General features: G+C 33.1%; 1 protein-coding gene across 1 annotated transcript in view; it reads left to right on the forward strand.

The window, feature by feature from the left end:
• Positions 1–10,868, forward strand: part of LOC129805926 (CD63 antigen-like) — a 33,604-nt gene extending 22,736 nt beyond the window's left edge. The window contains exons 3-5 of the mRNA XM_055854182.1: positions 4,775–4,847; positions 4,914–5,416; positions 9,095–10,868. Coding sequence (XP_055710157.1) covers positions 4,775–4,847; positions 4,914–5,416; positions 9,095–9,160 — 642 coding nt within the window. The 3' untranslated portion in view covers positions 9,161–10,868. The remainder of the gene's footprint in view (positions 1–4,774; positions 4,848–4,913; positions 5,417–9,094) is intronic.
• Positions 10,869–16,216: the final 5,348 nt, after the last annotated feature.

The raw sequence follows: 16,216 nt of genomic DNA on the forward strand, positions 1-16,216 counted from the left end.
TCTCCCCTATTCCAAAAAGTAAAATTGCTTTGTTGTAGAGAGAATCGTAAGTTCCCATCGCATCGACAATTTCTAGAATGAATTATAGGTCAAAGATGGTATCAATCTTTTGACTTCTTTTTATCAGAACACCTTTCTCTCGTCTAGTATTGTCTGCATCTGCATAATTATTCATTCAACTCATTTACGTTGATTTCCTTTTCCCTCCACTAAAACACGAATAGCAATTATTCTGTCGCTTTGATGTTTCCTCTCACGTGATTTGATTAAAATTGAATGTAATTCCATCGTGAAGCACCTGTTACATTATTGCTACCAAAATTCTTAAATTATCTCTAGAATTTCATCACAATATTTTTAACTGCATTTCTATGAGAAAGAATAAAGCAAATGTCCATAAGTAATTTCTCTAACAAAAAAAAAACAAACTCTAATTTCTTTGTGTTTTTTTTTTTTGATATTCTTAATCAAATTCTCTCTCGTTCTTACTTGTTAGAAAATACTTGGGCAAAAGCTTCTAACAAATTTATGGCATAATTTCTTGATTGCTTAAATGAACCAAGATGTCTATGCAAATTGGAGGCAGTAACACCAAACTTGATGACAAACACCCCAGAGAATTCTTGAGCAAAATTTCCAGCTGGAGATAATTTCCGTTCAATGTGCAATTAGTTAGAAAAGTTAACTTGTACAACGTGTTTTCAATATTTCGCAACAATATTTTATACAATTTGACTCTGTGCCAGGTCAATAAAACATGTTTGACCAGGCCCTTTGACTCTTACCAAAACCAAAGCACAGGTACTTAAACCCAGGAATTTCCTAAATTACATGTAAAATTGTTCCCAAAGTAAGATAAACTACCAAATTTGCAAAAGCAATTACTTTAAATCATCTCGTAAAAGTTTAAAGTTAAATCATTAAAATAATTAGAATAAACAGCTTGTTCAAATGGCACCTTTGAAATCGAGGGAGCAACATGATTTCTTTTGTATTGGCACACCTTTTCAACTGTGATTGAAATTTAATCGATTTAAATTTTACCTCTTACTCCTTTAAACTGAAATGAGATGTAGCTGTCTCGTTCTGTCAAATTAATTAAAATTGAAATTAAAAATGAAATTGAAATTTCAATTTTCATTTGACAGAAAGAGACAAACATATCTTATTTCAGTTTGAAAGAGTAAAAGGTAAAATTTCAATCTATTGAAATTCACTCAATTGAAAAGGTATGTCAGCAAAATAACGTTCTGAATCTTCTAAATAACATTAAATTTAAATTTAATTTCAATAACAAAAAACTAGTGATAAGCCTAGAGCAGCTTATTGTAGGTCAGCCAATGTAATCATCAAAATCATTGGTTTTTCGTCTGTGGCGCCCCTAGCGTTCGTCCTACGAAGTTTAAATATTTTAAAAAGTTGTATCGCTTTATGAGACCTTTAAATTGTGCTCTCGCTCGTCAAAATCCAGGGGCATGACGTTTCCTATGTTTCCCAAATGTTTCAAGCGTGCCGAAAAAACTTTGGAGTTTATACGGTGTTTTCTGTCATTGTGGAATGAATTAGCAAAAAATACAAATACAAAATAAAAGCCTATTTAATATGGAATGGGCAAGCGAAAACCCCATATTGGCAACCTACGTAGTTTAGGAGATAGGTCGTGAAATATGTACGAAAACAGGAAAAAAATTACACTAAAACTGGTCGCATTTTTTAGAGCTAATGTCACCCCCCTGTCAAAATCTGTTAAATAGAACAGGAGATATGACGTATTAAATTTCGTGAAGTTTGACCCCTCATATTTCCGGTTATACAGTAGACTCTCGCTCAATAGGCTCTTTTTCAATCGGGCGCAAAATTTTGTTAGCGATTTTCACGTTTGATTTTAAAGCAAATTTGATCAAATTCGCTGTATTTCCTTTTGTTTTATCGTGATTCTTAAAATTTGAGCGCCTTTTGTAAAGTTTATAATGATTTTGATGCCCAAATCTCTCGATAATTTGAATGACATTATGCCCCATATGCCCGATTGAGAGAGAGTCTACTGTATTTTAACCACTGAGAACCCACGCCACTTTTTGAAAACTTCATAGCCTAGGCTACAACACTCTAAAATTTGATAAAAGTGCCAATTCCAATGACGTTTTTGAAGAAAATTAGTTGGAATTTTGACGTTATCGCAGCGCCACCTGTGGTGACTTTTTGAATTTTCACTTGAAAGTGCTCATCGAGACGAAGCAAAAAAACCTAAAATTTAGGTCAAAATCTTAATTGGAACCGGAGATATAGGCCAGTCAATTTTCGAACCTTAACCCCTTATAGCTCGGGTCAGGGGTTATCGAGTGACTTAAAGTTTTTTTTGTTTGATAAATATAATATGCCGCAACAATATACTAAAATTTGAGGCCGATGCATAATGGAGTTTTGAAAATTCTTAGAAAATTGATTAAAAAAATTTTTTTTTAATAATAGTGCCCCTAGCGGTGGTTTTGCGAACATCCGATGTAAATAGGGAAGTGGCTTTTGATGAGAGCTTTCCAAAACGCCCTCAATTTTTAAATTCTGACAATTAGAACCGCACAGTAAAAAATAAGTACCACTAATAATAGTAGGTAATTTTTGACATCTCTATTATAATGGTAATTTTGGGAATGGTGTAATTTTTAAAACGTGTAATCTTCAGCGTGTAATTTTCAGATGTATGTAAAAAGAAGCGTGTAAAATTAAAAAAAGTGTAATTTCTAGCGTGTAATTTTATTTTCCTACATGCTTATAATTATAATTTTATTTTTATTCCTCCATGTCCAGCTTCAACTTGCCTCGTTTATTTGGAAAAGTTTCCTTTTTGAAGAAGTGATTTTGGTGACAGATTTGTAAATTAGAAAAAATATGCACAGATAGAATGCAACTCAAAGTGGCGTCGCACGAAAATTTCAACACTGGATTATTTCGCAATCACTCGTATAAAACCTTGAAAATACACAATAGCAGGAGACTTTTTTTCTTGAGGGATTTGGTCTTTTTTCTCAAAATTAGAGGCTATAAAATTCAAAAAACTAAAGAAAATACTCGCCGAGATGGATGCTTCAGATCGTTTTGATTCTGAGCCAATTTTGTAGTAATAGAGCAGACCGCGCCAGTACCACTCACATGATATTTTTTCAGAGATAGGGTAAGGACTCATAATTTTGACCACTCTGCTTATAAGCATCGATGTTCCAAGTTTGAAGTGCGGTGTTTTCAATATACTAATTTACTTTTTTTTGTTACTCTCTTTTCAGAAGGGTTGTTTAGAAACTTGGCAAGCTATTTATTGTCTTTGCTTTTACTAAAATTAGTCTTAATACGTTTAAAAATGAATTGATATTTAGAGGTGAATTTGACTCGAATTTTGGACACCTTGGTTTTATATTTGGACAGCTAATCCGCCTCAACAGGATGCCCATTGTTCTTCATTTTATGAACCAATCTTACCAAGTCCTCTTCCTGTTCATGTAAGGGAAACGTAGAATGTCACAAGAAGCCCGGAAACTTTCCATATTATTCATTAAAGTGATTTGACTTCGGTACTTCAAGTACGCGCGGATTCGCGCATTCCTTGACCTTTCTGGGAGACTTTTAAGGCTTTTCTCACTACATCTCTTTCGTAGAGATGATGCTCCTTTGTTTCTCCAGGCATTTGTCCAACCTAGTCATCACAAAAGCTAAAACTTCACGAAATTTCGTGAGAAAAACACCTGTCCAAAATAAGGAGTATCACCTCACTGGTGAATGTCTTAGAAAACTTCCCATTTTTCACACGGAAAATCTAATTCACAAGGCAAATCCCACTTCAGGTCAAATGTACAAATCACCATTAACGTGAATCAACACAATATTCAATTAATATTCAATAATATCACTCAAAAAAAGCGAAGAAACATTGTTAGTACTTCACCACAGCTAAATAAGACTGAAGTAAGCCACGAAGTTCTGTCATATTTCTCGTAAGCAATTGCTCACACTGAATTTTCAACAAAGCAATTTTAACTCAAGTCATATTCAAAATTTAACGTATTTAGTGTTAAAGTCTTCTAAAAAGAACAAATATTTAGATAGAATTCATTATTCATCAAATATTGGAATAAAAATCCATAATTTTAATCAATTTATTTTTAGTGTACAATTTTATCCTCAAAGTGTCCAAAATAAAAAATTGGTCAAGATTATGAGCCTTTACCCTATGTGATATACATTATCACATGGCATCATTTTTGAGAAATGAACTCACGCTGTTTGTCCTCCTGTCCGTTCGATTGTTACTACGCCTAGAAGCTAAACAGTTTGAGTTAAAAACTTGGTACTTTTGGGGAACCTCTCCCTCCATAAGTTGACCCAAGCATAATTAACATATCCTACGTTTTCCCCCCACCCCTCCCCTGACCCAGCAAAACCATATTTTTTGGGATTGTTTATAAACGCGTTCTATGTATTTTTTTCATTTTTGGACATGTTTTAGAGGTGGCCTAATCCTTGAATCGTTGAATCATTTCTAAAAACGGTGTTTTTTTTTAAATAAAAAAAAGTTTAAAATGCTCTAAAGAGCATACTTCTTAACTAAATGGTATAGTGTTTGCGCTCGTTGGAAAGGTCTTGGAATTTTTGACAAGACTGAACTGGTTTCAATCGATTATGCACCGGTAATGAATCGAATAATAACCGATAACAAGTTTTTTATTCTGTATATTAGGAAAATTGCATGATTTATAAACTAAAAAAATGTTTAAATTTTCAGCTCACTGGACTTTTAATTTTGACTGTTGGAGCAATTATCCAATCATCTTACCATCACTATTCAAATTTTGTGGGTAAGTCGGTCAGAATATTCAGCAGAATTTATGAGTTATTTTTTCAATTGTGATATCAATCGCCAGATGATAGTGTTTGGGTGGCTCCGATACTTCTCATCATTGTGGGATCAATTGTCTTCATCATTGCCTTCTTCGGATGCTGCGGTGCTGTCAAGGAGAACTCTTGCATGGTGCTGACCTTCTCTGTGTTCCTCATCATTATTTTCTTACTTGAATTTGGCATTGGTATAGCTGGCTATGTTAAGCATGGCCAATTGGAAGATATCCTCGAGAAGGGCTTCAATTCCACCCTCCACAACTACAACAAAAATGTCGATTCTCAACATGCCTGGAGTCTCATTCAGAGTGAATTGAAGTGTTGCGGAATTCGTGGACCATCTGATTGGGAACAGGTTTTCCACAATTCAACCTTGCCAGCCTCGTGCTGCGTTCAGATGCCAGCCAATGAGCCTGAATGTACAAAGGAGTACTCCCTGAAGAATGGATGCATGCCCGAACTACTGGCCCTGCTGCAGAAGAATGCCCTCATTTTGGCTGGAGTTGGAATTGGCATTGCTATTATTCAAGTAAGTGAAGAAAAATCTCAAAGTTTGAGAAATTGACTTGAAGTCTAACGAGGAAAATTAGCTTTGCCTTGGAAGCTTAATTTGCGGTATATTTAGCTGGTAAATCAAGATTATGAAAGAGCAATCATTTGCTAATTTGGTTTACAGTTTCGTCTCATATATTGAGAAGCAGCTCTGAAAATCAGAAAAAAAAGTTTATTTGACGACCAAACGGTTAGAAATATCGAGTTGGATTGATTCATGAGCAACAAAAACTTACTAGGGGAAAGTGCGTTACCTTCGCATGACTGAAGCGTCGAACAATTAATTTTTTCAATATGTGTTTAATGAATTTCACCCTTTATAATATGATTATCTTAATAGCTGGTTCAATATTTCTTCCCGAAAAGAGCCATGGAGCAAATCCATTAGGAACATAGAAAAAAAACTGATTTGTCCGAGGTTTGAGTGACCCGAAGGTAATGCTCTTTCGCCTAAATATTCTTTAGGTTTACTTGAAAGTTACTCCTCGAGTAAGCTTTGCTCTGCTATCTATCACACTGTACTTAAAAAAGTTTATTTATCTTAAACTTTGGACTATTCAGTGATGAAGTCGAACTTGGCCCACAAAAATTGATCCAATTAGTACAAAGGTATTTCTTATGAGAAACCATGCTTTTGAGTCTACTTGAGCCAATTTCTGTGGGCCAAGTTCGGCTTTTCATCACTGGACATTACAAAGTTTAACTGTGTTATCACACTTGCACATTAAAATTTTAATATAATTCACATTAATTGTCGCTGGTGAGAGTCCAAATGTTTAATTTGTGTGTTTGAATCGTTTTATATTCAAAATTTGATCTATTTGTTGATAAAAAGGTAGACTTGGCCCGCAAAATTTGATATAAATTGATTTATAGCATTAATGCGAAAAATTAATGCGATTTTCTCTTTAATTTTTTAATGTGAAAAATATTTATGCTTTAGGTAAATTTAAACTTATTTTTGCAGACCAAGTCCACTTCTTTATCAATAAATAGAAAAACCCCAAATATTAAGTGACTCAAAGACACAAATAACATATTTGGACGCTCACAAGCGACAATTAATGTGAATCACATTAAAATTTTAATGTGTAAGTGTGATAACGCCGTAACACTTAGGGGAGACCAGAGTAGAATTTGTCACGTATTATATTAGATAGTGGTATCTTATAGTTTGCTTACGAAAGAATATTGAGGAAAGCATTCTTTATTCTAATTATATACATCCCTTCCTATTCATTGAAATATTTACCAGCCTAATAAAAACATTTTTCTTACAAATTATACGCAAGGAAAAATTTCATTTGCTGGATAATTCTGCCCCAGTCTCCCCTATACAGCAGTTACTCACTGAATGTACTCTCTATATTGGAAACATTCAATAAGCTTTTTGAAATGTTTCTTAAAAAAATATTCTTCATTTTTTTTTTAATTAGCGGTCCTTCTGGAAGATGATTGCCCCGAAAAAAATATTCTTCATTTTAAAATGAAAACTGAATTTCTTCTTACAGTTTTGAGATTACAACATTTATTTTTGTTAAAGATAAAATATTTATCTACATAACAAATGTAATCCTCAGTTCCGATTTGGAATTCCTATGTATACTAATATACTATATATAATTGGCACTATATATTCGTAATTAAGTTTCTAATGACCTTATTTTTTTATTATGATTTTCAAGGTAAAAGTTAAACAGAATAGAAAGAATATACTTCAGTCGATTGGAGCAAGTTTTCGTTAGATGAAAAGATTTCGGAATCCGGGATAAAATATAACCGACAATGACCGGTTACCCTTAACGGTTTTTGCGATATATTTATGTGAACCATATTCGTTATCAAACTTCATACTTATGTGACTATTTGTCAAAATTGATATCAGACTAAAATAAAAGTTCATTACTATTTTTCTAAAGCTGTTAATATTTAATAATGATTTTGTATTCGGGTTTTCATCCAGTTTTGTCTATAGCTGAGGTCTTTTTTACTGATCGAACTGCACAGAGAGAGCAATAATCCTTCTATTTTTTCACCCTCCCCCCTCCCAAAATTTCCACCTTCCATCCCCCGGAGACCACTTTTGTCAACAAATCTTCACGATTCAGACGATTTCTGAGAAATATCGTCACGCTGTTTGTCCGTCTGTTCGGCTGTCGTCAGCTCTAGAAGACAAATGGTTAGAGATAGCAACTAGGGACCTTCGGGGGACCCCCTATAAGTCGGCCCAAGGATCGTTAACATGTCCCTCATTTTCGCCCCACCCCTTCCCCTCCAAAACCATGTTTTTTTGATATTGCTCGAAAACGCGTCGTACGATTTTGTCCTTAGACGAAAATACCGTTGAATCATTCCTAATAACGGTTTTTCAAAGTCAAAGGTTTAAAAGACACTAAAGAGCCCATTTATCAAGTGAATGGAGTCATGTTTGAGCTCGTTGGAAAGGTCTTGGAATTTCCTAACAAACTGAACCGGTTCCAATTGGTTCTGAACCGGTAATAAACCGGTTTATAACTGATAACTAATTTTTATCCGAAAATCAATTCTATTACTTTTAAAACAATTTTGGAGGATCTTTTGAATGATTTATGAATCGGTTGAGAACCGGTAAATGGTAAATGATGCAAAAATACTTTTGAGGTATAGCATCTAAGTCGCGAGTTTGAGCATTTCGCAAAGCCTGGGACTGTTTGTTACCCCTTTTTTTGCAAAAACAAAACCTTTTAATTCCGATTTTAACTGGTTTTTGCGTTTAAGAAATCTGCTAAAATACGGTTTTGCAGTTTTTTGTTACCGAGAACCATTGATCGATTTTTTAAAAAGCCCGTACTTTGGGAGTAACTTTCGTCAAAAAAATTGCATTTTTTAAGGAATTTGAAAGATAAGTTTGCACTGCTGTGAGTGAAAACGTCAAAAATCTGTCAAAAATGTGATTTTAGATGAAAATTACCCAAATTGTGTTGAGATATTAGATTTATTATATTCTAGTTTTCAATAAGAAAAAGTTGAAGTCCTTTTAAATGACAAATAATTTTTCTAATATCATTGAACTTTATAAAATTAACACCAGAGGCACTGTAGTCTCACTAATTTCATTTCAAAAAAAAATCATCAAATTGTATCAGAAATACAAAAATAGGATAGAAAATCAGAAAAAGCAACCCAAAGAAGAGTTCTAAAACTCTAGAGTAAGTGTGCCAAATTTCGGCATAGTTGCATGCAAGCGTCAAAGTGTCAAGTTTGAAATGTAATAAATTGATTTTCCTTTATTCTTTCTTCTGAAAGAGTGTTGCTTGGAACCTTGTAAAAAGTTTACCGTCTTTATTTACTCTAAAATCATTCTTAATACATTTTAAAATGAATGAAAATATAGTCATAGCTTTGGTGCCCTATTTCGGCCACCTTCATTCTCATAGTTCCTTGCCCTTCGGGAATTCTTCCAATATCTTTTTCACGTTATCTCGTTTGTGGAAGCTACATTTTTTGTTATTCTTTTGCATTGTATAATCTCTAAAGTACGTAAAATATAAAAATTCATGGAAATTCAAGGAACAAAACAGGCGGCCGAAATTGCAAGCTGGCCGGAATTTGGCACACTTACCCTAATTGGTATTACAATATTCAACTTAAATTTAATTAAATAATTCTCTTTCAGCTGTTGGCAGTTTGTTTCGCTTGTTGCCTGTCCAGGGCATTCAAACGGAACTACGAAGCGGTTTAAAGGCAGTGGGAAAGGATTGGATATGGGAGAAAAGCGAGATCAAATTATTTGTATTAATTGATCACGCAGAAAAATCAATATCATTTTTTTCGTAAAAAAAAACTTTGATAATCTCGCAAAAAAAAACTCGATTAAAAAGTTTCAAAAAAAAAAAAAACATAAAAATATGGATTCATTGAAAAAAAAAAGAATACATTTGCATCCGCGTTTTAAGCTCTAACAAAAATCATAAAGGAATATTTGGATTATTATGATCTTGAATTGAATTTTGATGGTGGATTGGGGTATTTTTGAGAGTGAAAACGAAAGGATTTATTAGTTTATCTTATTGGAAGTCAAAGGATATATTTTGCAAATGTTACATATTTATACACAATACCTTATATTTGATAGAGATATTCTATGTGTAAGCTTGAATTTATTGAATTTTTGCATTGAAGAGCTCCTCAATTTTATTTTTTTTTATTTTTCTCTTCAGCACTGATTTTGAATAAAGATTTTTTTTTAATTTTAAATTTTAAGTGGCTATTTCTATTCGTTTGTGATAAATTCATTTTTTTTTAATAAATGTACATTTATTTTTATTCAAAAATCTGGTAATTGGGACCATTTGTGCACGGAGCAAACATTTTTAAACTGAAGGATAAAGGAAAAAACACTCTTAAATGACAAAGAAAAAAAAAGACATTTTCTATAGGTTCTTTTACTAAAAGAAGATTTATAAAAAATAAGATTTTATGAATAAGTTGAGCTCTTCATTAATGTGAACACTGATTTTAACGTATAGTTCTAGTCCAATAAGGGTTCTTCTTTTTTTTAAATATTTATTTTTTAAATCTTTTATTTACAAACAATTTGAATTTTTTTCCATTTCATCAAAATAATTACAATACATCAAAGAAAAATAAATGTCAAATGCAGGAAAATATGCGAAAAAGAATATTTTCTCAGGGCGTTTTTTGATATTAAAAAATTTACAAGAGACAAAAAAACTGGAAATCTCTGAGAAAACGAATTTTTAAAAGGTTTCTCTCTTTAATTTTTCCTCAATTCTTTTTTTCGAAATATATTTTTTGCAATTTAAATATATTTAAGAATAATCAAGCTTTTTGAAATAATGTGAAACGATATTTGAAATAAACTGAGGAATATTGTGCCTCTTTTGTAAGCAAGACATTTTGTAGGATGTCGAAAGAGCAATTTACTATTGGTATAATCACACAATATACAATTCAAAAAAAAAATACGTGTATTTAAGGTAAGCTCATATACATAGCTTGAAAGCTAATTAAGGAAATGATATTCAAAAAAAAAAAAAAGAAAGGAGATGATAAAAAACTCATTTAATGGAAATAATCTGTCCAACATATTGATGTTCATTTTTAATCTCAAGAGAAATGTAAGTCAATCTCAATAAGATTTGCACTAATTTTATTCCAAAAAAGAAATGTGGTATTTTTTTTCTTTTTGAAGTGATTCTTTTCATTGGAAAGGAGCTAAAGAGATTGTTGCAAGTGGATTTGTTGATGAAGAAAAGAAAGAAGGCAAAGAAAAGCAAAATCAAATTCTCGATTTTTTTTTAAACTTTACACCACATTCTAATGTTAATCGTAAACCTTTGTACTGTGTAAAATTTTATAAGAAGCATTTTTTGGTGTAAATTTTATGTGTATTATATCCATACAAAATAAATATATCCCTACACAAATTATTGTTTATTCCATTGTTGTAGAGAGATCCACAAAGAAAGTAAAGGCCTATGCATATTGTGAGAAATTTTCGTCAAAATAATGCATTTTGATGTAAATCACAGCGGAAAGTAAATCGCAAGAGATTTCTTTACAAAAAGTACGGAAACGCTGTGACGTAGGGGGAACTGGGGTAGTAGTAAACTGGGGTAGTGTAAACACTGTGATTTTTTCATTAATTTTGAGACTCCAGAGGATTAAACCCATAAGCATTCATAGATACCATGGGGATGTATGTCCACAGATGAATTGGTCAATAAAATCCTAATACTTTGAAAATAAAAATCATTTTCCTGAAAATGTTGATATTTCGATTATTTTGGTCATTTGGATTTCCACCTGGAAATAAAAAACTGTGTAGAATAATTGAAATGTGGCAATATCAGTTATTTCCTACATCTTTTAGAATTATATTAATGCATTTACTAAAGAAATTGAGATTTTCATTATTTTAAAAGGATTAATAATTAGTCAGAAAATAGCATTTGGGGTAGATGTAAACAGGCAATTTCCCCGTAATCGTGGATGTTGTGAGTGTAGAATGAATGACAAAATATTTTTCTTAGTATTGCATATCATAGTGGGAAATTTTTCGTTGGCTGCGTTCAATAAGAAGTCACATGATATCAAAATATGGGGAAAAACCATTGAAAAATGTCTTTGATTTGCATGCTTTTAGTTTTTTTGCTATTTTAATTATTCCTTGTAAAAAGTGTAGTGATTTTTTGAAAAATAAACAGTATATATATCTCTTAAGTAATTAAAATAATTTAAAGTGGTGCAAAGTTAATTTCAAAGGTGGAAAAAGGGTGTTTACCTATATCCTCCCCAGAAAGTGTTTACTTCTACCCCAGGTATTTTGTGAAAAGAGAAAAATGCACAGTGACAAAATTTTATTTTTATGGAAAACTCAATTGTTTTCCAGCATCCGCATTACCTTCGATGAATTGCCTATACCCAAGGGTAAAACATGAGCTAAGAAATATTTTCCAAAAATCACTGTGTGCTTGGAAAATCACCTCAAATTCGCATCTATCGAAAATGTTTACATGTGCCCCAGTCTCCCCTATGCAAATAATTTATCGCCAATTTTCAGCACCAACGGTTCATAATGAAGTATCTTTCAAATTTACTGCGGAAAAAAAAATATTTTCAAAGATTTTAATTTTAATTTATTCAAAAAAAAAATAGGGTGCAACCCTCTTACAGAGTGGCGAGAGAGAGAAAGAGGACACACAAAAAGTAATGGCCTCTACACATTGGAAGCAATTTTCGTCAAAAATTGCTCCCAATGTGTAGAGAAGGGAGAAAAAAAACTACAGGAAGTCAAAGAAGGTAAAGTCCAATATAGAAAGCTTAATGACCAAGTCCAGAGGGGCAATTCACGTAATATCCAGACAAAAGTGACTGGACGGCGAATATGGCGGAGACATATTTGGTATGGCGAAAAGTAAATAACCCTAAGACCGGCTTCAGACTGGAGGTTTAGTCTAGTTCCTGAAAGTATCAAAAATCTAAATAGCAAGCAATTTCAATGATTTTTCAAAATCTAATGGTTAATTTGCCCTTAATACCCAATTCTAAACAACAATTTCTTAAAAAATCGTGCTTGATAAGGAATCAGAGGAGTTAAGCCAGATGGCTAAGCCTTAGGTCTGAAGCCGGTATAATTAATGCATTTTTCAGTCAATGTTTATCGCCGAAAAGTAGGCAAAACACAGTTAGCAGTAATATTATTAAGGCGCGTATTTAAAATTGGAAAATATGAATCGTTATGCCCAACGCACAATAACTTTTGTTTAGTATAAACATGTATTTGACATTTTAATGAGAGTGAGTGAGATCTAAATCTAGTCATCTCGCCCTCTCTGATAGGAAATTTTGAAAACATGTTTACAAACAAAAGTTATTGTGCGCTGGGCATTATAATAAATTAAGAATTTTGTAGAGTGTATGTAGAGGTATCGACTCGATTAATAATAATAATAATAATGTAGAAGTGAACTAGAACACACTACTCTCACAATTCTACTCAATCTTTAAAATTAGGTGAGATTCTTAACAATCTCACCTACTATAATCCTAACAAAATTTCATGTCGTCCGATCGACCTCAAATTTGGCCAAAATGTGTTTCGCCACTTCCTGATCACGAATATACATGTGGCTATTTTACGTTCCCGGCCGGCCGCTCTTTGGAGCTTAATAGCTCCTAAACTAAAAAAGATATCGACTTGCGGTTTTCGGCAAAGGTTATATATCGGGTGAAAATTGCAACTTGGTGCATTGACCTCCCACCCCCCACCCCTCCTTCCGCCATTTTGAAGACCCCCCTTTTTTTGTTTTCTCAATAGCTCCGCCCCTATGGCATTCAGCGGACTCAAATTTTAGTATGTTATAGCTGGGCCTTAGAGCTTTCCATCAATACCAAACTTAAGGTCCCCCGACCCCCCTGACCCGAGCTATAAGGGTCCAAAAAAAATTTCTTAAAATGGCCATAACTCCGGTTCTAATTGTCAGAATTTAAAAAGTGAGGGCTTTTTGGAAAGCTCTCGTAAAATGCCACTTCCCCTTCTAACATCGCAAGTTCATAAAACCACCGCTAGGGGCGCTATTATTAAAAAGAAAATTTTTAAATCTTAAAAGTTAAATAACTCAAAAATTCCATTGTGCATCGGGCTGAAAATTTAGTATGTTGTAGCCGTTGATTATACCTATCAAACAAAAAAAACCTTAAGTCGATCTAAAACCCCTGACCCGAGCTATAAGGGGTCAAAGTTCGAACATTGACCGGCCTCTATCTCCGGTTCTAATTAACATAGCGGCCTAAATTTTACCTTTTTGGTTTCGTCTCGATGAGCACTTTCAGATGGAAGTTCAAAAAGTCACCACAGGTGGCGCTGTGATAGCGTCAAAATTCATCGAAATTCAAAGACATTTTTCTCAAAAACGGCATTGTGCAAGTTAATCAAATTTTAATATGTTGTAGTCCAGTCTAGGACATTTCTAAAATGGTGCAAATGTGCGCTGTGGTTTCAATAGAACCGGAGATATGAGGGGTCAAAGTTCACAAAATTCAAAAAATCATATCTCCGGTTCTATGTGACCGATTTTGATGAATGAGGGCTTAAACGAAAGATCTCACCAAATGCTATAACTTTCTAGAATATTTGAACTTCGTGGGACCAACACCAGGGGCGCCACAGTCGAAAAACCAATTTCAATATCACATAACCTCAATTATCTCCACTGTCGCTGAACCGATTTTGATGATTACTTCGACATAATTGTAGAAGACATTCTCTACATTTCGTCCATACATCATTTTCCACTCAGACTACGCTATCACTCAGATAGCGTTGCCGTTTTTGCCGTTTAAGTGTGAAAAAATTGATTTTTCCCATAATAACGCTTTGAAATCACTCAGATGCCAATTTGACTGCCTCTACTCCACCAAGACACTTAAAATAGGGTTTTAAATGGAAAGTCCCACAAAATACAACAATTCTTTGATATAGTTGAAGTTCAACAAATAACTACTTGGGGCACTCTGGATGAAAAAACGGGTGAAGAAACAAAAAACCTCGCTTATCTTGGCTTCTGAGTAATCGATGCGATCATTTTCTATGGGAAAATTATAAAGAACATTCTGGTCTACATTTCACCCATATATTACTTTTGTGCCAGTTCATCCAAATCCTTGATATTTTGGTTTAAATACAAAATTTGCATAATTTCACGAATTTGATTCAAGACGACTGAATGGCGTCTCCCAACTTCATCTCTAAATCGAATTTGCATGCACTCCGAGCTAGCTCACGTTAAGAATCTCACCTACATAAGCCGGTTAGGATTATCTGTCCCTTTGACCTTTACCGAAAACCAATTGTCGATATCACTTTCTGTTCTCTCTCCGGTAAAGTTTGTACTACGTAGAATTGGCCGGACGAACGGACGGTCAGGAAAATCGGTTTTTGGCGTGTAAATTTTGCAAATTTTGAGCCCGATCTGACGAGGTCGGATTTGATCTCGAACCACAGAAGCCGAGATTGTAAGGAATCTTAGCTAAATTTATGTACATATTGTAACAAATTGTCAACAGATGTCAAATATGGACAAAAATTTCTCTAGTGCGTAGAGGCCATTACACATTTTGAAAGCGTCAATTTTACAGCAAACAAGGGTTTGTAAAAAATTAAATTATGGAAAATCTTCAGTACAAACATTTTGAGATATAACCGAGTTTTGAAAGTCCACAAAATTCCCTAATTCTGTAATAATCGAAAAATCTTCAAAATGCCATTCAAATCGTGGAAGATCCATCACGTTAAGTTTCTGAGATAGTGTAAGATAAAAATCTCTAAAAAATGGGTAGAAATTATTTTATTAAATTTGTTTTATATCAATAATGATACGTCCTAGGATGTTGGTGTTGAAAAATAGAGGTCTCGATATCGACTCGATTAATAATAATAATAATAATAATAATGTAGAAATGAACCTGAACACACAACTCTCACAGTTTTACTTATTCTTTAAAAAAAATTCATCTAATCTCAGAATTAGTTGATTAGAATATCATTGATAACACTGCCTTTTTCGACATTGTTGTAATTTTTAGTGATCCAGAAAATATTTTTAGTGACCTTAAAAAATCATCCTTTAGACCAGAGGAGTGCAAGAACCGTTGAAACCGAATAAACGTCAAATGAAACATGTACGTCAATGGTCAAAACGCTATTGAGCAAACTTATTTTGACATTAATTCGGTTTCAACGGTTTTTTGCACACCTCTGCTTTAGACATAAACGTCATCTATGCATGTAACCGTTATTGAGATTAAAGAGTTTCCTGAAATATTTTTGTCAATTTTTTAAAGGTTTACATTTTACGCTATCTCAGGACCTTGATGTGATAGATCACATCATAAGTTTGAACAGAAGAAATGTTCAGGATACATAAAAAGGAATAAGAAAGTACTCATCGTCTTCCATCTAAAAAAAAAAAGGTTTTATTTTGCCTTGATAAATTTATAAAAAAAAAATATGATGAACTATTTTTCAAGGTTCCGAAGAACACTCCTGAAAAAAAGCTATTCTATACTACTGTAATATTCTGGATCTAGATTATAAAATTCTGATAAAGAATAATTAGCAACATTAATTTGTTCAAAATAGAAGAACGTAAACCCAGAACAATTATGCGTAATCCATGTTTTCCCGCCAAAATTTTCTATGTCGTTTTCAAATTAACTAGTTAAATTACTTTCCAAACTAACTGTAATTTATGTAAATTTCTTCTGTGACTGT

This window comes from Phlebotomus papatasi, chromosome 3 (genome assembly GCF_024763615.1).
Source record: "Phlebotomus papatasi isolate M1 chromosome 3, Ppap_2.1, whole genome shotgun sequence".
In the NCBI taxonomy this organism is placed as follows: domain Eukaryota; kingdom Metazoa; phylum Arthropoda; class Insecta; order Diptera; family Psychodidae; genus Phlebotomus; species Phlebotomus papatasi.